This window comes from Mirounga leonina, unplaced genomic scaffold, assembly GCF_011800145.1.
Source record: "Mirounga leonina isolate KUSES-001 unplaced genomic scaffold, KU_Mleo_1.0 Mir_126, whole genome shotgun sequence".
NCBI lineage: Eukaryota > Metazoa > Chordata > Mammalia > Carnivora > Phocidae > Mirounga > Mirounga leonina.
Genome location: NW_023270314.1, coordinates 16,191,697 through 16,207,121, shown reverse-complemented (window position 1 = coordinate 16,207,121; position 15,425 = coordinate 16,191,697). Strand labels below are relative to the sequence as shown.

At 40.8% G+C, this 15,425-nt stretch overlaps 1 protein-coding gene across 5 annotated transcripts in view; it reads left to right on the top strand.

Annotated features, from left to right (window-relative positions):
• Positions 1-15,425, top strand: part of SRGAP1 (SLIT-ROBO Rho GTPase activating protein 1) — a 271,254-nt gene that overhangs the window by 131,930 nt on the left and 123,899 nt on the right. For all 5 annotated transcript variants that reach the window (XM_035002229.1, XM_035002228.1, XM_035002230.1 and 2 more), the window contains exons 2-3: positions 945-1,140; positions 6,355-6,517. In XM_035002229.1, coding sequence (XP_034858120.1) covers positions 945-1,140; positions 6,355-6,517 — 359 coding nt within the window. The remainder of the gene's footprint in view (positions 1-944; positions 1,141-6,354; positions 6,518-15,425) is intronic.

The following is a 15,425-nucleotide window of genomic DNA, read 5'->3' as shown; positions in this document are numbered from 1 at the left end:
GGGAATACGCAGTGAGTCTGGGAAAGATGAAATAAAGTTTTCCAGTATGAGTATTCTTGTCTGGAGGTTAGCCCTGGGTCTCAGACAAGAATAAGTCACTAGTTATTGCTGTACCTGTCCCATTTTCCAAAACACACAGGTTTCGTTGTTATAGTCATTTACAGATAGTTTTGCATGGCACGCCTTTGCTTTTGTGTTTTTCCTAAATCAGTGAAAGACTAACCGTCACCTTCCTAATGTATTAAAATCATCAAAGGATTCTTTTCAGGATTACATGTGTCAGTAGAGCTATTAGTTTGAACAATGTGTAAAAAGTGAAGGTCAGGTGAAGAGCCTTTGATGTTGTGAATAGAGTAATAAAGTGGAATCTGAGGACTCGATTGATGAATGGATTATTTGGATAGAGAAATTATTTTCAGGCACGGCATCCCTATAAATCCAGAAGCTACGTGTTTTACAAACTAGAAATTTATGCACTAAATACAAATTACCAGATGTCAGTGTCTGTCTGTGCCAACTGGCAAATACATGGTGGTTCAGAAGTCTGGAAGAAATGATGCTCGCATCTTTGCCATTCAAACTCAAAAGGGATAGTTGAGATAAAATGCTGTTGAAAAAATTACAATGTATGCAGCACCCCAAACATGTCGCATGTTATGAATTGTTATCTTAAAGGCTTTCATTTTTTGCCCTCATGACTCCATGCATGCTTGTGGCATTGCAAATGTAACCCATGTTTCTGTTCTAATTTCTGACATTCCTTCCTGGGACTTGTCTCATTCTTTTAAAAGGTCAGCAGATTATGTAAAGAACCAGTCTAGACCTAGCAATCTCATAAAGGTCCAATACAGAGCTAAATGTATAATAGGATTCATTACCTTTATCTTGCACATACCAGCACTAACTTTCACAAAATCGTCAAATGGATTCTCTTCTTTCCTTAGAAATTCGAGCTCAGCTGGTAGAACAGCAAAAATGCCTGGAACAGCAAACAGAGATGAGAGTTCAGCTTCTCCAGGACCTGCAGGATTTCTTCCGGAAAAAAGCTGAAATTGAGACGGAATATTCTCGGAACCTAGAGAAGTTAGCAGAAAGGTTCATGGCAAAAACAAGAAGCACTAAGGATCACCAGCAGTACAAGTAAGAGAGACTTGACTCAAATTCTTCTTTCCAAGGTGATAGCCTACCTTCTTACCACCCTTCTTGGTTTTAGAATTTTGCATCTTTGTCTGAGAAGCTGTTGATTAGCATATCCCCATAGGTAAAAGCAACTCTGCATTTATAATTTATGAGCATCAATGTATCACATTTTAAAAGTGTTCTCTTGACATTTTTTCTTTCCAATAAATGTATATTTGTGGATAATTTTTTTTTTTTAAGATTTTATTTATTTATTTGTCAGAGAGAGAGACAGAACACAAGCAGGGGGAGAGGCAGGCAGAGGGAGAAGCAGGCTCCCTGCTGAGCAAGGAGCCCGATGTGGGACTCGATCCCAGGACCCTGGGATCATGACCTGAGCCGAAGGCAGCCGCTTAACCAACTGAGCCACCCAGGCGTCCCTGGATAATTTTATAAATAAGAAACAGAGTGTGTTCATAAAATTACTGATTACAGAAAAGTGGGAGTTGGTCTCTACAGGTAGATATTTCAGTGGGCACATTTAAAATGGCTGCTTCTTCAAAGACCTCAGGATTTCTGTAGTGATTTTGTATGAAAATAAGCAGTAGGGAGCATATTTAGCTCCCTACACCCCAATCATGTTTGTGGTCACTCCAGTTGAGACTGACTTAAAACAAGGAGCTTTAGTAAAATGCTTATGACCAAGTGCAGTTAAACCTTGAATTAATTAAAAAAAAAAAAAAAAAAAAAAACCTTTGAATTAAATGTACATCCTTTATTTAAAAAAATACAGATTTTCTGATAATGAAATTTACTTTGTAATTTAGATCCTAAAGACAGACACAAGTAGGCAGGCAACTTTAATGGAGAATACAAGTACTGTGACAGGGTAAGTGCAGGATGCCACAGACAGACCCAATGGAAATCCATTTTATAGTGGAGGTGGGGAAGGGACGGTCTGAGAAAGGTCCCGGAGGAAGTGATACGTAAGTGAAGACATGAAGGACTAGTTGGCAAGCTGAGGGGCCCAGAGCAGGATGTTCCAGGCAAGGGGAACAACCTGCATCAGGGAGTAGAAGGGAAGGGGTGTAAGGCAGTTTTACGGAACAGAAGCAGTTGGGTGGGAGTGAGTAGTGAGGCGGTGAGCAGTGTGGCTCCAGGTGTAAATTGTGCAGATCCGGGAGGCCTGTAGATCACACTCCACAGTTTGGACTTTGTCCTGAGGGCATGAGAAGCCTTAGGAGAGTTTTAATTAGAAGAATGACCAGCTCAGACCCATGTTTTATTGTATTGTATTGTATTATTTTATTTCATTTTATTTTGAAGATTTTATTTATTTATTTGACAGAGCATAAGTTGCGGGGGGCAGCAGGCAGAGGGAGAGGGAGAAGCAGGCTCCCCGATGAGCAGGGAGCCCAATGCGGGGCTCGATCCCAGGACCCTGGGATCACGACCCGAGCCGAAGGCAGACGCTTCACTGACTGAGCCCCCCAGGTGCCCCGCAGACCTGCATTTTAAAATGATGACAAAGACTATAGATAGGACTGTGGACTAGAAGGAGCTATAGTGGAGGGAGGGAGGACCATGTAGGGGGTTCTCACAGTAATGGTGTGAACTAGCAATACTGCAGGGAGAAAGAAATAGACTTGTCTAGGAGATACTTAAAAGGCAACACAGTCTTTTCTGGAAATACAATAGACTAGGTAATCTGAAAAGTATTTCTGCTATAAAACTCCCAGAAATGCTGATTAAAATATAATAGACATCATTTTAAATGTGTAACTGAACTCATAGGAAAGTAAGGGAAATTTCCAGGGGCCAAAAAAGGAAGAAGGAGCTGAAAACTCAAGTGGACATTTATCCCTACCCTTTAGTCCCATGTGGGGCAGAAGGTGAGGCCTGTTCAAGGTAGAGAGGTGGGACTGAAGGCTTCCTACCACCAACCCTATTGCACTGCACCCCAGCCTAAAATCGGGACCAGCATAACTGCTATCTTAGTGCATTGGTAAAACAGAAAACCACCTACCCCCTTGTAACAACAAGGAGGCCTGTCTGCTCAGGCTGAGCTGCAGACTGGAGGGGGTTGCAGAGAAGCCCGTCTTTGTCTTCACCATTGGCTTACTGTTTTCTTTTATACCCTTCTATGGCCTTGGATCCTACCTAAAAAGTAGGGTGGGCAGTATCCCCAGTTACTTTTGCAGAAGCAAATGCAGAACAATTCTAGATAGGGAATACTTTTTTATGGCTAACTTCTCATGCTGGTCCAGCATAGAAATAAATCTTAGTGATGGTTCCCAGGGTGGACAGATGTCCAATGTACCTGACAGAGGCTAGAGCTGGAAAGGAGACTGGAGCCAATACTGTATTATAGTAACTGTCCCTTTTTAAAGTGATTACAAGTAAGAAGACAGCTCATTCATCCATTCAGTAAGTATTTTTGAATGTCTTCGGTGCACTTGGTAATCGGTTGTGAACTGAAAACTGGTATGGGGCCATGCACCTTAGTCTGATCCCTTAGGGCTTCAGCTGCCCTCTTTTCTTTATCCCAGTTTGTTGACTTGTTTTGTCAAAAGGTAAACCGTTTGGAATTTTCTTTGACTTGGGTAAGTTTATTGAATATGGGAATGAAGGTAAGATGGTTAATAAATCTACAGAAAGGACAAATCAAGAGTATGAAGAAAATCAAGGACGGACTTTATGAAAGAGCCAGACCTGATGTGAATACTGGCTTTGCTGTGTGGTTTTGGTCAAGTTGCTTACCCTTTCTGAGCCTTGTTTTCCTAACTTTTAAAATGAGATTTTTATGACGATTAAATGAGAAACATGATGAAGTCCTTGATGTGATTGATAGCCGGCATGGGTTATGCACTCAGTGTTTCTTCTCCTCTCCACCAAACAAATGTTAAGTCTTGGGCACAGTACTCAGCTTTGGGTTGCTCATTATGTAGAAAGTCCTTAGCTTAAAGTTGACACGGACAGAAGACCAAGGCTTATATCAGCCTTCCTCGGCTCAAAGACTCTGATACTAGCTTTGGTCTCAACAGCAAATCATCAAATCAGCATGCTTCGCTAAGCTTCACTTCTCTCACTGATAGAGGGGATACAAAGAATTTCTGCCTTAAATTGTAGTGGTAAGGATTACGTAGAGTTACTGTATGTAAAGTCTTTAGACCAGCCACTAAATAAAAATAGCTAACTTTGTAGAGCACTCATTATGGATCTAAGGCATTATAGTAAGCATTAAAATATGCATATATTAACTGAAATAATCCTCATAAGAATCTTATAAATACTGTTATTTTACCCATTCTCCAAATGAAGTTACAGAGGCAGAGAGAAGTTTAGATAATTTGGCCAAGATCACATAGCTAGTAAGTGTAGTTCTGGAATTTGAACTTGGACAGTATAGATCCATATTCTGTGCTCTTGTGTAGTATTTCTTAGAGTAGGTGCTCAGTGCCTGATAGCTGATGCTGTTATTTTTTTTTTAATTATTATTATTATTTTTTAAGATTTTATTTATTTGCAAGAGGGAGAATGAGAGACAGAGAGCATGAGAGGGAGGAGGGTCAGAGGGAGAAGCAGACTCCCCGCTGAGCAGGGAGCCCGATGCGGACTCGATCCCGGGACTCCAGGATCATGACCTGAGCCGAAGGCAGTCGCTTAACCAACTGAGCCACCCAGGCGCCCTAGCTGATGCTATTATTGTTGTTGGTATTGTTATCACTTATTAAGGCAATAATGTGTTTATCCAGTGAGTGAAATAACATTTATTAATGCTTACCATGGGGAGGGTACTCAGGATATAAAAACATAGGAAATGTTGTCAAAGTAGGAAATGCTCTCAAAGAATGTATTCTTGGGAGCATATCCTTTCAGCATAAAGGACATACATAAAAGTCAATATAATAAGGTGATCTTTATCTCTTGGGCTGACTGGATAGAGAATGTCAGTAGAAGGGCTCTTGTCTGCCGTAGAACGAGTGCCCCTTACTTGATGGCTTTGAGAAAAAAAGGAGGTTCTCTAGGTTGGGCTGTAATTCTAGTTTGCCAGGAGGCTTTTCTAGTGTGGGCCAGTGCTAGGACCCCAGAAGAGGACGTTCCCCCCGCGCCTGTTCCTGCTTCCGCTTCCGTCCTCTACTTCCTCTTTCTTCTGCAGAGCATCTTGACTTGATTCAGTATCACATCCTGAATCTGAGGAACTTACAGGCAGAAAGAGCTGACTTAATGATTTCTTTCCTAACTTAATTAATATTCAGAGTCATAAGTGATCGTGAATAGTAGGATAACATGTCTGATACACATGGCTGTCGTGTCCCTGAGTTAGGATAAGCCTTCCGGTGCCTTTTCGTCATTTTCCAGTTAGATTAAAAAAGAAAGCATTGTACTTTTTTTTTTTGAAGCAGTAACATCCCAGGTAGTTACTGGTTTTATTTGGAGGTTTTCTTTAAGATTTTTTACAAGTCGTCTTTTGTTGTTTATATTTAGCTTTATTATCTAGAATAAAACAAGTAGGAGCGCCTGGCTGCATGCAGCTCTTGATCTTGGGGTTGTGAGTTCAAGCTCCATGCTGGGTGTGGAGCCTACTTAAAAAAATAAAATGAAATATTAGAATAAAACAAAGTGTAGTTACAAATGTGAAACAGTTTAATGACAAGTCATAAGCCAGTAAACTTCTTGGTTCTGTTCATGAGCCTTCCAACAACGTTGTAAAGTTGTGATTCCCCGGAACACTTTTTGGGAAGCTGGAGTTTATATATCAGGGGATTAATAAATAATCCTCAAATGTATGTTCCATGGAAAGCATACCTAGCCAAATCTCTTTTCCAGCAGCAGACTGGACACTCAAAGCAGACTCTGTGTGCAGTGGCGAACCACAGTCTGTGAGACAGTAGTCAGTAGATTTTTATGTAAATATAAATTACTTTCTTCACAATGGGGTGTTTAAAGCTGAAAGCATGCCTGATGACTGTGTATCCCAAGGTCCCCTGGCCCTTGTCAGGAGTGTGGGTTTTGACTGGTATTCTTGGTCCAAGTTTTTCCTTCCAAGCTTTCTGCCATCCTGGCATAGAAGACTGTTCTGTTGGCTGTTGAGGAGCTCTGAGCAATGCCCTGAGTAGGAAGAAGAGCAACAATACCCATCTGTTGTGGCTCCTCGTGGGCCTTGGTGACTTCCCTCAGGTGGTTCGGGCAGCTTTGAAATTGATGGTAATTTTGTTTTTCTTCACTTCTCAGGAAAGACCAAAACTTGTTGTCTCCAGTGAACTGCTGGTATCTGCTTCTGAACCAAGTGAGAAGAGAGAGCAAAGACCATGCAACTTTGAGTGACATCTATCTGAACAATGTGATTATGCGGTTCATGCAGATAAGTGAGGATTCGACCAGGATGTTTAAAAAGGTACTTTCCATCTCAATCCTGCTGCCGTATGCTTTCCCATAACCCCTGTTAACCATTAGCACGACTGAGAAGGGATTGGTCCCTTCGTTCCTTAATTGTACTCCATGAGTTTTAGCTAAAAGAGGAGTATTTTAAAGACACAGAATAAAAAGTTTAACCTGCGCAGCATACGTATAGAGCTGTAAGTCGCTGAATCTGCGACCTGAACAATGTGAGCAAAATTGTGAAATGAGATGTACCTGCGGATTGCCCCTCCGACCTTAGGAACACATTGCCTGCAGTTAGGAAAAATCAAACCAGAGGGGAAAAGCCTTAGATTTGGTGGTTTGGCTCACACATGATCAGACACTTGGGAAGGACAGGATAACCAGATGTGCTGCTCTCTTGGGAAAATGTTATCATGGTTTTTTTCTTTGCTCTCCACAGACTAGCAGTGGAGGTGGTAAGAGGATGACATGAAGAAAATCCCACAGGGCACAGAAAATTCAGGCTTTTACATGCCAGAGAGCTTCCTCCTTCCCAAATCCATTTACAAAATAGGAGCTGGGCTTTTAAGCCTTCTTATCATTGTTACTACTCTCAGCCAGCTCTCGGTAATTTCATTGCTGTTGAGAACAGTCACAGAATTGGACCATATCCTGTGTGGGGAATGCAGCTACTCGCCCAGTAAGACTTGCTTTCAGTTTTTATGTTTGTAGGACAGGGGTTCTCCCCACCTCTCCTCAGCGTTGTGCTAGTGTTGTGTGGGGCCTCTACCAATATCTATACTCTATTCCATAAGTAAGCATTAGTTTCAGAAAGTGGGGGGGAAAACCCCACCTTGTAGTTTAATGACATATTTATGTTTCAAAGGAGCCCTTGAAAACAAAGATGTAGTGTTAAGCAGGCCAGCTGGAAAACCTCTTAGCTGTGTTTGATCTGTCCACGTTAGGTTCTATTTCTGACCCAGAAATGGAATTCAGCAAACTCCAGGTCCTCTTTTGCTCTGTGAAATAGGAAAAAAAAAAAAAATTTGAATGTTTCAAACAAAGGAGGAACTTAAAAAATTTTTTTCGGAGAACCTATTAAAAAGAGAACAGGTAGAGGGGCGCCTGGGTGGCTCAGTCGTTAAGCGTCTGCCTTCGGCTCAGGTCATGATCCCAGGGTCCTGGGATCGAGCCCCGCATCGGGCTCCCTGCTCCGCGGGGAGCCTGCTTCTCCCTCTCCCACTCCCGCTGCTTGTGTTCCCTCTCTCGCTGTGTCTCTCTCTGTCAAATAAATAAGTAAAATCTTTTTAAAAAAAGAGAGAGAGAACAGGTAGAGAAAGCCTCCAATGTATCTTAAAAAATAGAAATTTGAAAAATAGTTTATGGAGCCATGAAAGTGATTTTCTCAGATGTCAGCCCTTTCAGCCAAAGCCTCATTTAGTTCACTGGGGCCTTTTGAGCATCTTCTATGAGCAGGAGATGGTAGTAGGTCTTGGGAAAGCTACATAGAGGACAAAAACCAGCCCTCGTGCTCAAGAAGGTCACATTCTTTCCAAATTTGGATGACGCTATGTGCTGCTTCTAGTCGTGGGAAGGCTGCCATCCGTTCAGCCAGGGCGTCTCAGCCAGCACCTCAGTCGAATTCATTCATTTATCTATTCAACAGAACATCTTCAAAATGCCTGAGGAAGCGGAGTTAAAAGACATGTCCCTGCTTGCATGGAACTCATTATGGTAGTTAACAGTTACCAGGCTAAGGGAAACACAACCCGCTGTGGGAGCTCAAAGCTGAAGATCTACTACCTTCCTGGGGGGTCAGGAAATTCTTCACACAAGAGGGAGTACTTGGAGTGAGACCTGTAGGAGAAGGAAGTGGTCATCAAGCAGACAAAGACAAGTGTTCCAGGGAAAGCAGTAATACATGTTCAGCAAAGAATTTGATGTCACTGGGCCAGGGTCACATGGGAGTTGAGTGATGGGATGTGAGGGTAGGAAGGACGGTTGTTACAGAAAGGGGCTTTGTATGTCTTGCTAAGATGTAAGGATGTGTATTTTGTAAATCAAAGTCTAGGGCTTGATAAAGTTGGTAGAAACCTGCGACTGAGAGTCAAAGAGATTTGGATTTGAATGCCAGCTCTTCTGCTTACTTGCTTTGCGATCCTGGGAAATGATTCAAGAGCTTCAAGAGAGTGCTGTCCACTCTTGAAGGGAGTGGGTAAGGCAGGATGGGGCAGAGGGGGAGAAGCTGAACCTCAGGCAGCTCTGGAGCTAGGATGGTCCTTTGGAGTTGTGTCATACCCAGACAAGGAGGCCTCGCCTTTGTTTTGCAGCCATTGGATTTGAGCTACCCTTGGGGAGGGGCTGAGTAATCTTAGGGTGAAGCAGCTCCTTTTGGTGGAGGGTGGTTCCCAAGGGTAAATCTCTAAGAGGGATCAGCTGTGAGTTTCAGCAGCCAGCAGCCAGTTTCCCAATTGTTGGGGGAATAAGTTCTTGGCTCTTGAAGAAAGAGTCTGGGGAATGTACAGTAAACACGCAAATGTGTACACACACACACACACACACACACCACACACACACACACACGCCTGCTTGTTTGCTCCGGAGAAGGTCTCTTCTTTCCAGGCTTCCTGGGACTCAAAAGAATTACAATTCTTGGAATGCTGTTTATAGGGGACTCCTGGTTGCTTTGGCATTTAGTGGGGTGAACAGTCTTCTAACCATTGCCAACCAGCTGGAGAGTTAGTCATTACAATTACAGGTGTCAAATACTACCTTTCTCAAGCAAACCCAGCACACTACACAGCCCACTTTTCCATATATTATTGCTGGAAAGAGAAAGTACAAGAGGCAGAGGGCAAAAGGGAGAGATTTGAGCTTATTGAGAAGCCAGATCAGCCCACTAGGACACATTTGTCTTTTAAAAGAACAGGAAGCTAAATCCATATCTATCGAGTCAGGAGAACTTTAGGTCCCTTTAGATTAAAAAGCAAGACTAGTCTTTTCTGCCTTTTTTTTTCTTTCCTTTTTTGATTACCAAACCTTTCTCTTCAGTCCAGCTCTTCTTCCATTATGATGGTTCCAGAAGTATATTTTCTATCAGAATGGAAAGAAATGATCAGAGCTAGTCTGAAGTGACTTTTAGAACTATTTTGGAGTCCTTAGCACAATGCTTGTCTTTCTTGGAGAGGATTTTGAGACTTCCTCATTTTTAAAAAATATCCCCATGTCTGTATGGAGATCCAGATGGACGCTGGGTGCATGACAGGTTCAGCCTCTTACGTAGCTGTATTGTATTCAGTCTAGCCAGCAGTAGAAAATCCTTTTACCCAAACTGTTCTGTCAAATCAAGAGTCTGGAGCAGGTAATTCTAGGAATGTTTTTTGTGCCCAAATGGACATAATAGAAAGACACTTACACCATGCATACATGTAGGGAATAGCTTTAAAACTTAAAATTTTTTTTAAGATTTTTTTTTAATCTATTTGAGAGAGAGAGAATGAGAGAGAGAGAGAGTATGAAAGGGGGAGCCTGATGCGAGACTCGATCCTAGGACTCCAGGATCATGATCTGAGCTGAAGACAGTCGCTTAACCAACTGAGCCACCCAGGTGCCCTAAAACTTAAATTTTAATCACGTCAGAGCTAGTTAGAGTTTTCAGCAGGTATAAACGGTGAAAAGTGTTTTAAAAAACAATTCCCAATTATTCATATATTGATTATTTCAGATTTAGGCCCTTTGAACTGTAAATGAATCCTGTTGGTCAGAATAACATAGTGGTTCATCTTTTAGGCTCTGAAATCAGATATTTTGGGTTATGAATCTTGGCTTTGTCACTATTAGTATCTGTGTGGACTTGGGAGTATTTGTAAACCTTTTAGGCCTTAGTTTCTGCATCTGTAAAGTAGACATAGTAACCTATTTCAGATAATTGTATGGAGGATTCCTGAGTCATCCGTGAAAAGCCACTTAGCCCAGTGTCTGGACTTAAGAAGTCCTAGGTAATTTTTAGCTATTATCTTTATTGTTGTCTGTATTCTAAACCCTTATTCTGTACCATTATACTAAATGTGTCCTCATTCTAAGGAGAATATATGGCACATCTGTGATTCCAGATCATTACACATTGTTGGTATATCACTTAGGAAGTTCCAAACCATATTTGTAAGCACATTCTGGGAAATGTCCTCCCGATGTCCTTGCTTGTAGCCAAATTAAAATTTTGGTTCTCACATTTCATCAGTGAGTGGGAAATCGGGGAATAAGCCAGTGAATACCTGTGTTAGTCAACACCCCCCACCTCCACCCCGGGCCTCTGAAGCCCCCCCCAGCTATTTCACATGGAGAGTCTTAACTTTGAGGAGGCTTCACTGATTTCTTCCTTCATTCAACAGTAAGAGTTATTCAATTCCAGACCCTCTGTTTGATATGGACAGGGCAGGATTCTGCTTTTACTCTCTTACCTTCTGCTTGCCCTTTTTAGGAGAAGGTCGGGAATTGGAGCCTCCTGGTACACATGGGTTTGTTTCATTACAAGCCCTTGTTTCTCTCCCAAAGAACAAGAGGTGGCGAGGTGTTTCTTGCCCTGTTCTCCAGCCCTGCCTCCCAAAGTGATGGGATTTTGCTGCCTTCTTTCCATTACTTATGCTGAAAGAGAGTGTCCTGCATCTGGTTTGGTGCTGCAGCCAGAAAATGTGCAGATCATGTGCTACACATAAAAATGTAATTAATGTCAGCAGTCATAATTGCAGGAAAGGACACAGCCAGCTTGCAGTAATCACTTTATTTAAGCACCTTATCACATGATCTTATTTCCCAATTTTAAGAATGTTAATAGAAGTGTGTAGTTTAGAGGGAACACAGTAAAATGGTAGCAGTTGAATATGCTAAGTTATCTTTGTGTGTTTTAAATTATCTTCAAGTCTGTCATTTCCCCATGGATTGTTTTCAGAGTATTCATGTTTTTGTCCTTCCTTGGTTTGCATAAATATGTGTACAAGTATAAGTTTATTTCTTCATAATGACATCTGTACATTCCCTCTTACTGAATTTTAACTGTGCACCAAGCACTGTGCTCTGCATTTTTCACAGTTTGTTCACGTGTGCTGCCCGTGAACAGGTATTATAATTCACATTTCAGGGAGGAGGAAATAAGACTCAAAGATATAAATTGTAGAGCCAGGCTAGTGGGTATGTATTTTGTCTTTGCCCATACGTCTTAGTTCAGAGTTACTGTGGTGACTCTGTTGGTATTTTTCCACGGTAACTGGAGATGTTATTCAGTGCATAGGTAAGACACTTCTTAGAATTGGGACACTATGGTCTTGGCCCTATTCATTTCTTACGAAAATCTGAAGAATGACAGTTTTGGGTGAGGCAGCAAAATCTGCCCATCATCCAGTTATAGGCAGGGATTCAAAGCAGCAGAGACTGGTCCCAGACCACCAAGAATTACTCCACTTTGGCATAAATGCTGTAGGTTATCAGACACACAGGAATTAATGATACCTTGGGTATCATTGATTGTGTGGCCCAATCTGAAGGAAGGAGACATTACTAGTAAAATTTGGAAATTTGTATTCATTTTCTATTTTGATCAAGGCCAATCATATTCTATTTCAATACCCCAGTATGAAAAGAAAGAAAACAAAAACATTTCCTAGGGAAAAAATGTTGCATTGTCAATTAGACCATTGAAAACATTCAGTCTTTAATATAAGTCAGTAAAAGATACCACTCTACAACAGATCTCTAACACTCTAACCTTTTTTAAAGAAAAGTTCCATAAGTTTTAAAAAATCTGAAAACTACCAATCTGTATATGAAAGAGTCTCTTTTTGAATATAAAAATATATATTCATTGTAGAAATTTAGAAAACATTAAAAAATGGAAATAATTCTCCGTATTAACACTACCTGTGGTTGATATCTTGGGCTATATCTTTTCAAAAGTATTTGTATGTATAAACATATTCGTGTAGTATGCAAACATACATATATTTTACAGAATTTGAGATTTTGTTGCAGATAGCTCGGGAACTTGCCCTTTTCATGTAAAATTTGTTAGCATTTCCCATGTCTGGAAATAAGCCTTTAAAACAGGATACTTCATGCCCACATAGTGTTTCACTATCTGCATGGCCATGTTCTTTTCCTGTTGTTGGACACTTCAAGCTTTCACACATCTATAGTGTTTTTTCTTTTCTTTTTTCTTTCTTTCTTTCTTCATTCATTCATTCATTCATTCATTCATTTGACAGAGAGTTATAACGAGAGAGGGAACACAAGCAGGGGGAGTGGGAGAGGGCGAAGCAGGCTTCCCGCTGAGCAGGGAGTCCGATGCGGGACTCGATCCCAGGACCCTGGGATCATGACCTGAGCCAAAGGCAGACGCTTAACGACTGAGCCACCCAGGCGCCCCTATAGTGTTTTTTCTTATGCTATATTCCTTGAAGTAGAATTGTTAGGTTAAAGAGTGGTATTAGAATATCATGCTTTGGATGAATTTTTATCTTTTGCCTTTTTGGAGTAAAGATGGTCATAGCTGTGATTTACCAATGAGTAATCCATTTCCTGAAAAATAAATTTCCTATTTTATTAGCAGAGAGCTACCAGATGTAATTTCGGATGCTAGTGCAATAGTAATAAATAATATAACAAGAGGAACTTTTTTCAGAGCATTTCAGTGCAGTGTAGCAGAAGAATTAAATGGAATGCTGGTGGCATCAGGGGACAGTTTAATTATTGATGGGACCTGGATAAATAAGTGTGAATAGTTCAAGCAAACACTACTATCTGGTTCTCTCGAGTTTTATTGACTATGGCTAGCTCATTTTTCTGGAAGTAAGTCAAAACTAAACTCTGATGTCTTACAGTGATGAAATTTTCTGAAATACTGGAGAAGATGTTTTTAATTTGCATTTGTAAGTCACTTACCAGTGTGGCTAGTACAGAGTACTTAAAAATTAACAGTTGTCGGTGCTGCTGTTCTTGCACTGATGTCGTTGCCTTTATTAGCGACAAAAGGACACGTGTGATTGACCTGGCTATAAATTTAGCAGGTGAGTTACTAGATAATAGCCTTCACCATCATCAGTTCAGAAGCTTTATTAAAGATTTTTAAAGAGGACACTGAACAGGTGATATATGTATGTCTCCTTGGAAAGTGATAGAATTGAAAACCTGACATGAGCAAACTTGGACATTTTTCTCGTGCAGCATGGTACGGTGGTCCTGACGCTCTCCTGTTAGTGGTTGAGCCCATAATTACATTGAGAACAGTTGTTGAAAAGCCCTGAGACTTACTTGTGGTTTTAAAAAAAAAAAAAATGGGGGCGCCTGGGTGGCTCAGTCAGTTAAGCGGCTGCCTTCGGCTCGGGTCATGATCCCCGGGTCCTGGGATCGAGCCCCGTGTCCGGCTCCCTGCTCAGTGGAGAGCCTGCTTCTCTCTCTCTCTCTGTCTGCCGCTCTGCCTACTTGTGCTTTCTCTTTCTGTGTCAAATAAATAAAATCTTGAAGTTGTATAGACCAAAATTATTTTAAATGAATATTTCTAAGTTACCTTTTTTCCTTCTGTTTGCTTATTTGTGATTTCTGATATTTGTACAATGAACATATTTTATAAGATGCACAAGAATTATTTATTGTAAACTAAAACCCTTAAAGAAACTTGGCCCAGAGTATACGAGTCAGTGTTTGCTGTAAAAAAAAAAAAAAAAAAAAAGTGGGTTACTATAAACAGTAACTAATTCCACTCCAAATGCTGTTTGTTAATGAAGAGTTGGCCTGTTCTCCAGGTACACTTGAAAACTGTGCTTTGAACATACAGAATTCAGATGATTAAAATGAAGAGACATGGTATCAGGGAACTTCTGAGCAAGATGGCAGGTTGCACATGGACCCCCAACTGTCTTACCTCCCAAATCACCTTTGAAATGACTTATCAAATATATAAATAGGAAGAATTGAAACAATCCTTTTAACTTCAAGCAGATCTCATTACTCCTTTCCTCACTCTCTTGGCTCCCACCTTACTCTGAGTGAGAGTCTGCACCCCCACCTCCCTTCTCTCACTATATTTTTCTCTAAAGCACTTATCTCTTTTTGACATATTGTATATTTACTTAATATTTATTCACTTCGTTTCCCCTCAATTTAAGTGTAAGTTCCTGAGGGAAGTATCCTTGTATCATTCACTGAAACACTGACTAGCACATAGTAGGTGTTCAGTTAATGTTTACTGAATGAATAAATAATGAATATTTACATTATACTAGAAACCAGAGGTGAGTGTCACCTACATAGCAGAAATTTCAAGGCATTTCAACAAGATCCAGTATCAACGACTAGATTTAAGCAACACTATTATATGCAGTCTACTTCCCAAGAACGAGAAATCAGAGGAAAATCACATGGGAAGTTTATGACAGAGTGGAAAAACTAAAGTACAAGCTTTCTGGTCAGAGGACTCAAAAGGGGTGTCCCAAGGAACCAGAAAGTACCAGGGAGATTACAGAGATGGTGAAGATTAAAAAAACAATCCCATGAAGTCTTTTTTTTTTTTTTAAGATTTTATTTTTTAGCAATCTCTACACCCAATGTGAGGCTCTAACTACAACTCCGAGATCAAGAGTCACACACTCCACCAACTGAGCCAGCTAGGCATTCCCCATAAAGTTCTTTATGAAATCCTCAGCTTACCCCGAGCTGGATATGCTTAGGTCTGATTTTAAGCAGTATACCTACCGTAGATTTTGAGAGCTGAGCCAAGGGATAGACCACTGCCTGGATTCCAGAATGAACACTGGATGGTACATGTACAGGACAGATCCAAATAGTGTTACAAAGATGTTGAAAACAGAACCTACATTGAAACTACAACCTATGGAAGGCTGGTCAGAATTTGCTTCCTGAATCCAACCAGGTTGATTTCTTGATAAAACAAA